Here is an 11,194-nt window from a genome sequence, read left to right as displayed (position 1 = left end):
GTTAATAGAGGGAGGGAAAAGTGGGGAAGATGGTGGAAGGGAGGGGTGAAGAGGAGGAGGAGGAAGAGGAGAAGGAGGGGGGAGAAGGGGGAGGGGGACTTCAGTGGAGAGTGTGTAATAGGACACCAGCCCTCTCTGTCTTTTTGCTCTCCTCCCTCTCTCCTCTCCTCTCTCCTGTGCTCTCTCAGTCAAGCCTCTTAGATGGAATAGCAGCGTTTCCCCTCTGTGGTGTCACTGGAAACTGGAAACAAGGTGTTTGAGGAAAAAGAAGAGGAGGGGGTGCAGATAACTGGTTTTGATACCCCGGCGTGTTCAAAGTGGGACCGCGCACTGGAGGAAGCTTCTGAAAAGGTGAGTAGTGATGTGGGTCTACCTGCTGTACTGCAGCGGGCTGGAGAGGAGCAGACCACACAATGGATGCACAGAGGAGGCGGCGGGCAGGAGGGCTAACAGGTGCAGAGTCCCAGCAGCGACAAGAGCTGGAAGTTAACTCGGTCTGAAGTCAACTTGCTGCTCCTTCTAAACCTTGCGTTGCATTACATCAGACTTCTAAGGCATGCGTCTTTGCATGCTTTAGGCGTAATGGCTGTTTTATATACAGTGTACATTTGAGTCATGACTTTGTTGCTGAAAAAGGTTTTTTTATTGGTTCCATTAGTATTTCTGGATAACTTTATTGAACCATAAGATGTTTCCAGTCTTTCTTTATTACTATTTTTTGTAAAGCATCTCTTATTTGACACTGCTGCTGTTCACAGACTCAAGACTTATTTAATTAACACGTTCAAAGTTGAGAAAAAACTTTGAAACACACACACACACACACACACACACATTTTGCTGCTTGCCTGCAAGTCATGAGCGTGAAGGAACGCGTGGTTGTAACCGAGCCGCTGACAACTGAATGACAGGGTGTGGTATGAACACACGCCGTACTGTTCCAGCCGGGACACACGGAGCAACTCGCAAGTTGTTTACCGGTTCAATCTGAATTCTTGTTTTCCAGTCAAAGGAGGGGAAAAAAATACAAAATAGAACAAAATACTAAATAATTAAATCTGTCAAACGCAAACCCAGATGGGAGGACTGTCTGCTTCAATTCCTCGTAGTTAAATAGCATGTGTTTAACGCATTACCGGGACCAGATGGGAGCCAAACAATCACAGAGATGAGGAGTACAGCTATGCATATTTTTTTTCCACTCTGCTTTCATCAATATTAGTTTTTGAGCATTGCCTCTGAAAATTAATTAGGCTGTCAGCCGAGAAACCCACAATAAACACAATTATCATCGCGCCCCGCTGGAAATATAACTCTCCGCTCACTCGGCCTGACCTCCTTTTGTGGAGACGTTTAATTGCCGTCGCAGAGATTCCTGGCAAACTCTGTGCTGGAATCTCCGGCCGGGGAAGAGCCCGACATTATTAATTGAAGTATTTATTATTCTTGTTCACGGCAATGCACTTTTTTTTAAATGACTATTATTGGGAGGCCCATTAGCGAGCGTCGCGTCGCTCCACAAGTGAGGCTTGTCAGTGAGCTCATTTGCGTCTCATATCTCAGAGGATAGTGACGATCAAAGGAAAGGGAGCGAGGGAAGGGTGTAAACCCGACCTGCCGGAGTGTTATAGGGCCGATCGGGAGGAGGCGATGAGTCTAGCAGCTGTGAGACCAAACCAAACCAGAGCCTCTCCCCGGGAGATCAGCCATCTCTCCCAGCACGCAGGGAGGGAAAGGTGTGGACATTAAAGCGTTGATTCACTTAAACAATTACTCTCACTTAGTGGTAACTCAACACTCACGCCAGACAGGAACAATATTGGACTATTCTGTAAAACCACAGATTACAGAGGCAAGATTTTTATGTCCAATGCTACAATTTATGCAGATGGGAACTAAATAAGGGAGAGATAATACACATGGCAATACACTAGAGAGAGTAAAAACAGTTGGTTGAAGTTAGGGAGACGTGCTTAAGGCTAATAAAAAGGTATTTGTTAATTGGTCTCTAAGAAACAACTTGATATTTACTGTGTTGGCACTGAACAATGTCAGATACTGGCCTGCAGTGTCTTGTTATGTTCTGTTCTCGTCCAAACACAAACGTAATGTTTGCTTGATGTTCTCGGGGAACTTACAAAATGTTCCCGATACTGAGGACAACCCGCTGACATCAGCAGTTTAGTATTAAATAGTTTACATTGAAACTACTTTGCACCAAATAGAATTTTGACCTAACTCACAAAAAGGTGTAAAGCAGCGTGTGTGTGTGTGTGTGTGTGTGTGTGTGTTGTGCGCAGCCACGTAGCTTGAAAATGTAATCCTGCATTCATATACCTTTGCCTCAGTTATTTCCACGTATTTGAAAGGATGTCATTTTCATGGTCAACATTCAGAGACTATTTTTTGAGACGTGAGACTGTTTTCTTAATGAGACTTGAGACTTTAACCTGCTAATTCCATTACATTGTTTTGCAAAGGAGGCAGGCTTTTATTTGCACAGCGACATACCGCTGCATGTAAGAGAGAAAATGTTTCTTTTTTCTAATTTGGGTGAACCAACGTTTATAAGAGTGACAGAAGGACAAGGGTCAGAGCCGCCCGCCTGCAGGCTAAAGTTGTGGGAGACGCCCGAGCTGAAGCAGCTCTGGGTGGGGGAGGGAGGGAGTGGGTGATGCAGCAGGAGAGGGGCTGCAGTACGCCGGCCGGAGCTGACTGAAGCCCCACGCTGTTTCATTCCCCTCCAGTGCAGCCGAAGAGGATCTCATTCCTCTGCACTTTCCCATCTGTTATCCTCATGCACCTGAGCTGTGGATCTCCACCTCCTCCCCTGCTGCATACATACCAGTCACGCTTCCTTCCACCGCACAACATATCTCAGCCTATTTGCACACTACACCCCCAAACTGAACTGTTCACAGCAATCATGCATCTAGTAGCTATCAATTTTTCATTGCACATCTATAAGCCATGAGAGCAGGGATTCGCCAGCTTGTGTTTCCTTTTTGCACGTAAACGGGACTCTCTTTATCGAGTGCGGTGTGTTTTTTAGCACACAGGTATAGTGTAACAGCCAGTTTGGGTGCTTAAAAACCGGGCCAAGTCTTCCTCACAGATGTAGAGTTTTGCATTGCAGGAGTTTGGGTCCCGCAGCCAGTACAGTACCTGCCTCGATCAATTATTGAGCTGCTCTTGTCCTGTTATGAAAAGGGAACAAGAGGAGACTGAGGGGAGCGTTTCCCCGAGCAGCTCTTTTGTGCAGATTTAACTCATCCATATTTAAGTGACGGGCATCTGCAAAGATACAGTAAGTGATGGGATTTAACTGACATGCTGTGCTCTCATCCGCGTCTTCATTCCTCGTAGCTTCACTTTATAAGTCAGCATTTCTGGAGCTGACAGACTCTAACTGTAAATATCACAAGTGTGTATTCTGTGTGTTGTTTCTGTTCTCTTTCAAAATGTATCATTATCATTGCATTGCTTAGTTCTGTATTTTATGACCACTGCATTATTTGAGGTATCAGCCACTGTTTGGAGAACTTTAAAGCATCAAAGAAGATTCTTAACTTGAATGTCATATGTTTTTCTTGGTGTAAAATGAAGCCAATCACTGTAAAACATTTTCACCTTTCACACTGTGTTGATGCCACCACTGGGTGGCCCAGATCCAAAAACTTTAAATCTGACACATTCGCTATATATTGTGCTGCAGGGATGACACATTTTTGTAGGCCAACAGGAAGTAAGCATCGCAGCGGTTCCCTCGACAATAAAGCCAATGGAATTTTTTTTAAATCTTAAAACATTATTTCAGACATTTAATCAAATTCAGCACATTAAAAAAGTCCATTGTCCTCGCTCCTACAGCCGTGTAGTAACGTAGGTGTGGCGGTGTTAATGTGTCCTTGGCAATGTGTTCATCGTTTGTTCCAAAGGGAGTCAAATACAACTGCTTTAAATTATTTCAACATGTCGTGTGCCAATGCCAAGCGCTACTCAACCATCTAAGCTAGCTGAACAACCACATGTTGCCCACATTTTGACGTCTTTTGAGTCATATTTTGAATCATTTCCTTTAAGGAAACCGCTTCTCTTCGGTGCTTTACTTTGTTTGGAATAACAACCAACGGGGCTTTTGGTTTAGCCTTAGCATTAGCTGGACGGCTAAAGAGACAAGCTAGCTTGTTTATTTGTCGTATCACAGATGTCCAAAAAAAAAAAGAAACTCACAAAGTCTTCTCTTTCATCACCTCCAGCAGGCAGTGGTGACCGGTCGGGGTTCTTGCAGCCATGGGCAGGCCGGAGGGGTCGGCCGGGCCGCCTCAGCCGTTAGCCGCGGCGCTCCTGGCTCTCGCGCTGTTCTCCACGGGGGTCTGCAGCCTCTCACAGCCGCTGCCAAGAGTCTTCCTCTCCTTTGAAGGTAAGAAGAAATAACAAGCATGCCCCCCCTCTCCCTCCCCCCTCTCGAAATTAAACCTTGGAACTTGTGTTTCAATTCAGTATGCTTTATTGGCCTGCGGGTGTAATGAGGTTGCGCTGATGTCATGTGTTCAGTGCGCTAATGCTGAACAAATGGTTATCAAGGCTAGCCCCTAGAACAAATATCTTAACGAGACTGTGCAGATCTTTCGCAACGATGGCGTTGTTTTGCATCAGATTTATCTAAGATTTAACAATCCTCGTCCATAAATCGACCTGCTCATCAGACGTACCGTGAATCTGTTCATCTTTAATGACACTCCTCCTGCTGCAGCCTCGCGGTCTCCTATTTATTTTTTTAAATCTCTTGTTTTATTTAATTTCCTTGGCATAGATTATTTTATGAATTTTTGATGAGAGTGGGTAGGTAGGGCGGGTTCAGCCGTGTGTGTGTGTGTGTGTGTGTGTGTGTGTGCATGCATGCCTGCGTGAGTGAGTGTAGAAGAGCTGACCGATCACTCACGGCCCCCGAGCTTTGAGCGGCGCAGTAACCTTTTCGCGGTGGCTGGATACTGTGCAGGGGCTGAAGGAGATGTTTGATCACCTTTCACTACCTCTCTCTGAGGATTAGGCAGCACAGAGCAGCTGAGGCTGTCCGTCAGCGAGGTCTCTGCTCTCGCTGAGTCAATACAGACTTACAGTGTGAGGCGAAAGCAGGTGTTTTGTTTGCTTTCTCTCTCTCTCTCGGTCTAAATTTACTTCTGCACCTTTTCCCGATTTGGTTCCAGTCTTTCCTGATATTTTTCATTCTCATTCCTTCTCTGTCTCCCTTTCCTTTCATGCTTTTCTGGTTTCTCTTATTTTTGTCCCATTCCAAATATCTGAACCAGCTGTCAGTCTATTTCTGCTCTGCGTATTGTCTTAGTTAAACATGGCAGTCTGGTTGAAAGAATAAACAGCCCCAGCTAAGACCCGAATACATGCGAATAACGGCACAACCACCATCTTTGCTTCTTGACCACTCATGTCACATTATTCACTCGGCTCTTGCGCCGCCAGTGTTTCCAAATAGCCGGCTTAAAATGTCAGAGGTGGCCGTGCAGAAAACGAGCCAATCCCTGTAATCCTGCAGCGCTCGATTCCCGCTCAGAGCGCGGATAAGATTTGATTTGTGTTGCCGCTGTTGTGTTCTCCGCAAGGAGGACCATAAATGGACAGTTCTGACTTTGAGTTTCACTATTTCTTTCAGAGGCTCTGGACTTTATTCTTAATGTCTATCTGTGAGATGATGAGCCACATGTGTGTGTGTGTGTTTCCCTGCTCTATAATTACACTGCGATGTATCATGGAGGACGTGTGTGCGAAGCTAAGCAGCCAACCTGAGGCGTGAATTTACATTCCAGCTTTGATTTAGCACCTGAGCTTAACACAACAGGGCGCGAAGAGTAGATGCACCTTTAGTTTCTTTACGAGAAATCATTTTAAACAAAAAGGAGGATGAGGGTCATGACTCCCTCTCGGCTGCAGGGGTAAGCACCAGATGTGGGGAGACTCTTTCAGAGGCTTCCTTTCTCCCATAAACACTGCAAGCGCTCGCCGGGGTGGAGAATTCGGGGAGTTTGGGCTCCATCCAGAGCAGCCAGACAGATGGATGAAGAGTCAGAGAAGAAGACTGGATGAGAGGTGTCTCTGAGGGAGAAGGAGGTGCAGGTGGTTTGGCACCTGCTGGGTGTCCAAAAGGTTAGTTTGGATTCATCTGCTCCCAGAAGGAAAGACCTGGTTATGATTATGAACTGGAGCGAACTAGATCAAGAAAATAAACCAGTGTGTGAGACGTTCAGGTTGTACAGAGATCTGGACGCTCGGATGTCCTCCCCCACCCCCTTTTTTTCCCTCCTCGTGTCGCTGCTGACATCCAATCCAGGGGTAACGCCGGTTCACAGGACTCCCGGCGTAGACTCGCGTCCTGCAGAGAAGTTGCCGTCTCTGACATTCCTCTCTCCCTCAGCCTGCTTACCCGTGTGTTCCTCAGGCGAACGCAGCCAGACCACAATTAAAACCGCATAATAAACAGTGAAAAATGCAGCTAACCCAAATAATAAGACCTCAAGCGGCACTATATTCTCTTTCGTGCGCCGGATAATAAACACAGGCCATACAGCGAAACTATTTAGGGATACCCAGTGTGATTAGAGATGAAGTGATTACTCCTCTGCATTTGCTTTAAATACCTCCTGACCTCTCAGAGTTTATTTTGGTCTGTTTTGATGTATTTGCTGTCAGCGTTATGCAGGAACGCACACAGATTACAGGAGAAAGTTCAACTGCAGCCGTGCAGAATCTTTCACAGAAACATTTACTGTTTTAATAACTGCATCTGTGGGGCGTAAACGCGCTAATCAGCGTTAGCAAGAAGAACAACAATAGCATAGTTTGCATAGTCCAAAGGCCCATTTCAATAAACCAAGATTTAAAAACTAATATAGGTATTGATATTAATACCATCTGAAAGAAAGTTATCCTGAAAATAACTGGATGAGTTGAAATAAACCTGCAACCAAATACAACATCAAGCGAGTTAATGCGCCGTTGAAGAAGTTGTTCTTTTCACATTGCTTTCATTTGCTGTAAACTGTAGGAAACACTATGTGTATGCTTATTGGTTCTGCTACTGAATCAGAGGTTGGTCCCGCTGTTGCTAAAATGCCAAAACTCCTGCCTCATTTCCCCCTGCTTGTGTAGAAGTCTGAGTCTATATGATCAGCATCATTTAACCTCATCAGCGGTCTCACTCTGTTCTGGCAAAGCACCGGTATTCAATACAGTATGAACGCATAAAAGATGTTTATTTGAAGGTGAAAGTAATGTCAATTCTGCACACACATGCTTGGCAGACGTAGGACAGATTGATTAAAATGAGGTCTGAAGTTTAATGAGGGCTCGCTCACACCGGCACGAGCCACATGGGCTTCATTCAGGGCCTGAACAGAACCAGGTTTGGAGATCAGGAACCAGGCGCATCGGAAACGCCAGATCCCCCTCTGCCTCCACGGATTACGCCTTGCTTTCATCGTGCCCCATTACCGCGTCCCCCAGCCGCCATTATTCATACGGCAATGACACGGCTCACACACTGGAGGTAGGTAGGTGGAGGTCGGTCCGTGAAGGATGTTTACTCGGTGGTGAGGGTTTGCAGAGGCGAGTGTTCGTGGCTCTCTTGGAGAAAGGGTGTATGTTTGTCCGTGGTCGGAGCCTGGATGTGCATTCCTTTGACTTTATTGGATTTCAGTGGCGAAACTTTCCGCTGAATCATTGCTAAAACCGTGTGGTTTCCCAGCTTTGCAAGTTATGAAAGGAAATCTGCAGGATATGTCGCTAAGTGGATACCTTAAACACTGGAAGCCCAAGGACTATTCTGAGGCGTTCGTCTGTCTGAACAGTACTGTGTCTTCTGAACCCATTTGAGAGGAGATCAGCCTGAGCAGTCTGAGCCTGTATTACAGTAACCTCTTGTAAAGAAGGCTAATGTGTCAGATTTAAATCCAATATGATATTGAAGGAAGAATAATTTGACGCTCAGGGACTTCTTTTGCCTGCGGTGTAAAGGGATAGCTCAGATTATTTTAAGTGGCGTTGTTTGGGGGACTTATAGGTGGTGTATTATGAACAGTCGGCGGTCAACAGGCCCTCAGCTTGAAAAAGCAGACAAGAGTACGAGCACGGGAGCAAAGCAAATATACTGCTGCAGACGGGGGCAAACGCATTTCAGACCCCTTAAAGAAAGTTTAAGCGTATGCTATATTTAGGATATTTGCAGACGGAGAAGTGAACTGAAGGGGAAACGTATTTATGCTGGTTTTGTAAATGGAGTCTTCTGGGTTTTGATGAGAGCATATGTTTCCATTTGAGTTGAGTTCCCTTTTGGAAAGTGCTGTCTGTCTGTCTTTTTTTTTAATTGAGCCTTTTTTTAGGTGCCTAAAATATGTTTTTTGTCCAAATTGGTGCTATGCCGACCGCAGGACTTCTCGTTACCCCACTAAGCTCAGTTTAGTAGTCTCACTGTAGCAGGTAAAAACTTTAAAATTCAAGTTTTTCATGACGTAAAACCAAATATTAAAATCTTGTTAGCTTGTGTTTCAGACATATTTCAAGATACCTAACCAAAAACCCAAAATGCTGACTCATTTCCTGTTTTTTTCATTCGAACTCAATACACTGACTATGGATAGTCATACAACCACACTCCAGATGACTCAAACTACTACAGACACCAGACTTGGCAGAGTAGCGGCGTGCGGCGTCTTCTGGGATCAGCAAAAGGTCGAAATGTCAAAGATCAACGCTGACAAGTAGCCAGAAGCAGTCCGGGGATGTCTACGTCTGTGCCCAAAGGTTCATTCTTTGCTAACGTCGGACAGCTTCCTGTCTCCGTTTCACATTAGACCTGCACATTAGCATCTCCACTCCCCCCGTGGTGAACATAATAAAGCCTGCGAAAGAGAAATCAACGATGCTCTGTGATTATAGCGAATGCCTGGCGGGGAACAGCGCAGGCCTGTCCAATCTGTCGCCAACAGAGACACGCTACAAATAGCTGTAGGTTAGCAGCGCATGTGTGCGGCTCCTCTGGGCCTGAATGCTTGTGATTATATGGCATGGTTTGTGTGCATGTCCCCCAGAATCATGTCTGGCGGCACGGACGTTTCCAACAGGAGGCCGAGGGAGGGCGTTGAGCTCCAGCTTGCATCGCCTCGGGGCCGACGGGCGCGTGAGATGTTTGACAGCTCCTCTTGTCGGCCCGTCAGTCTTTTCTCTGCCCGTCTCTCTCTGTTTAGCCATTCCTGCGTCTGACCTCGCGAGCCCCCTTGAATGTTTTATTATTCCTCCGCCGAAACATGTTGAAAGGTAATCAATGGCCATCAGCACCAACAAAGACATGTCTCTTCAAGGATAGCCAAGGTCAACTGGGAAATGCTCGCTGGCATTATCACCAATCAATGATCCATTTTGATGAAACTATTCACGCAAGTGTGTCTTTTTGTTGTGCAGTGTATTTAAGAAAAATAACGACCGTTTTATTGAAGCTTTTCGCTATTGGCTGAGCAGTGCTTAACGTTTTAGATCGGGAACATAATAATGATAATAAATTGGCTTAAGATAGATTCCTTAGCCATTATTGGAAATATTTTCTGACTTGAATGGATTCCTACTTGAAGCACCTGGATCTAAAGAATATTTAAACAACCTTGTTTTCTCGGAGTTTACAGCCAGCTGAAAAAGCTTAAACAGGTGCACTTGTCATTGTTGCCCTCAAAACAAACCTTGGCCTTCCCTCAACACAACAAACACAACCTCTCGACCTCAGCGCCATCGCGTCTCTGAGGAAATATAACTTCTCCGACCTGACACAGTTTCCTCCCCTTCAAGATGGCAGAGAGGTGTCCCACCTGGTCGAGCTCTCTCCATTTCCCTTTGGCTGTCCTCCATGACTAGTAAACACATAAACTCTGAGAATCCTCTCACCCGTATCTCCTGCAAGCCTCCCCCTCGCCCTGAGAGTCCTCGCCAGAGCCCTCCCTGACTGTAAAATCACAGAGATTTACTGTCAGCTGGAGGTGAGCAGTAACCAGAGGCTCTCGGTGCGGGCAGGTGAGAGGTCACGGCCGAGAGGCGAGGCGGCTGCTCGTACGGGTTGGCTGTGTTGCAAAGGGAGTGGCCTGCCGGTGACATGTGAAGGGGAGGCCAGGTGCTAATTGGAGCGTTGGGAGCGCAAACTAGCTGGCCGGCGGCGCGGCGTGACGGACAGGTTGTCATCTCGAGTTTCGGCTCCTACGGGGGAATATTAGCCAACACCTCGGCAGGTCAGCCGTGCAATGAAACGCAGCAGTTGACATTGGTGCTGGATAACATCACTCGGCACAAACACACACACTTAGCCGAGGGTGGGGGGGGGGAGAAAATACACTCCTGGCTCTCGCGTCATATTTAGATACAGGGTGTTGGAAGCTAACGTGAGAGAAGGAGGGGGGAGACGGCCATATGATTCCCATTAAAATGTCTGGATATAGATAATTGGCGGCAGACAACAATTGGAAAATGAACGAGACGTCAGCTATATAAAGCCAACGCTGGCTTCTGTCCACAACAAGTAGTTGCAGTACAGTAAGTTAGTGCATGCTGTTTGCGTTTAGAGCGCTGACCACAGCTCGCCTGAGAATGTGGGGTATGTCTGTTGGACAGACAATCGGACGACTCTGTCAGCCGACCGCCCTGGGTGGTCTCCACGCACTGGTGAGACACCTTAACTTCCCCCTCTGCTATATGTATACGCCACCAGTCATTACTGTATACCATCAGGCCGGTCCCCCCCGAGGAGAATGGATGGCCGCCTTGTAACGGACAACAGCCATTACTTAAGAGGTAGAAGGGGCCCGTCAGTTGCCGGGATAAAACCCTTTTACTGGCGCAGTATGTGCGAGTGTGCGTTAGGTAAGTGCAGCCATCCAGAACTGAACCAGAAGAGCCCTTCGCATTGTTTTCCGCCAACAAAGAGCAATGGTATTTGGCACCAAGTTTGAAGTCAGGCCTCCGCGATGAAACCCGGTCCATCTTGTGAGGAGAGATTAATTGCAAAGAGGGGCGGTATAAGCCCCTGCTTCAATATTTATCAAGATGGGTGATTGGGGTCCTCTCACCGGCTGTCCCTGACAACCACAGAGCAGCTTCTCCTTGAACTGAATGGAGAGCAAGCACCATTAGCATGGAGTTAATT

General features: G+C 46.5%; 1 protein-coding gene across 1 annotated transcript in view; it reads left to right on the top strand.

The window, feature by feature from the left end:
• The first annotated feature begins 200 nt into the window (after nt 1-200).
• Nucleotides 201-11,194, top strand: part of sema3c (sema domain, immunoglobulin domain (Ig), short basic domain, secreted, (semaphorin) 3C) — a 36,097-nt gene continuing 25,103 nt past the window's right edge. The window contains exons 1-2 of the mRNA XM_068586279.1: nt 201-351; nt 4,260-4,423. Of these exons, the coding sequence (XP_068442380.1) occupies nt 4,294-4,423 (130 nt within the window). The 5' untranslated portion in view covers nt 201-351; nt 4,260-4,293. The remainder of the gene's footprint in view (nt 352-4,259; nt 4,424-11,194) is intronic.

The sequence above is a fragment of the Clinocottus analis genome, unplaced genomic scaffold, assembly GCF_023055335.1.
Source record: "Clinocottus analis isolate CAN_PGR_092001 unplaced genomic scaffold, fCliAna1.0.p SCAF_20, whole genome shotgun sequence".
NCBI lineage: Eukaryota > Metazoa > Chordata > Actinopteri > Perciformes > Cottidae > Clinocottus > Clinocottus analis.
Note: the sequence above shows the minus strand (reverse complement) of the source record. Positions and strands in the feature narration are given on the sequence as shown.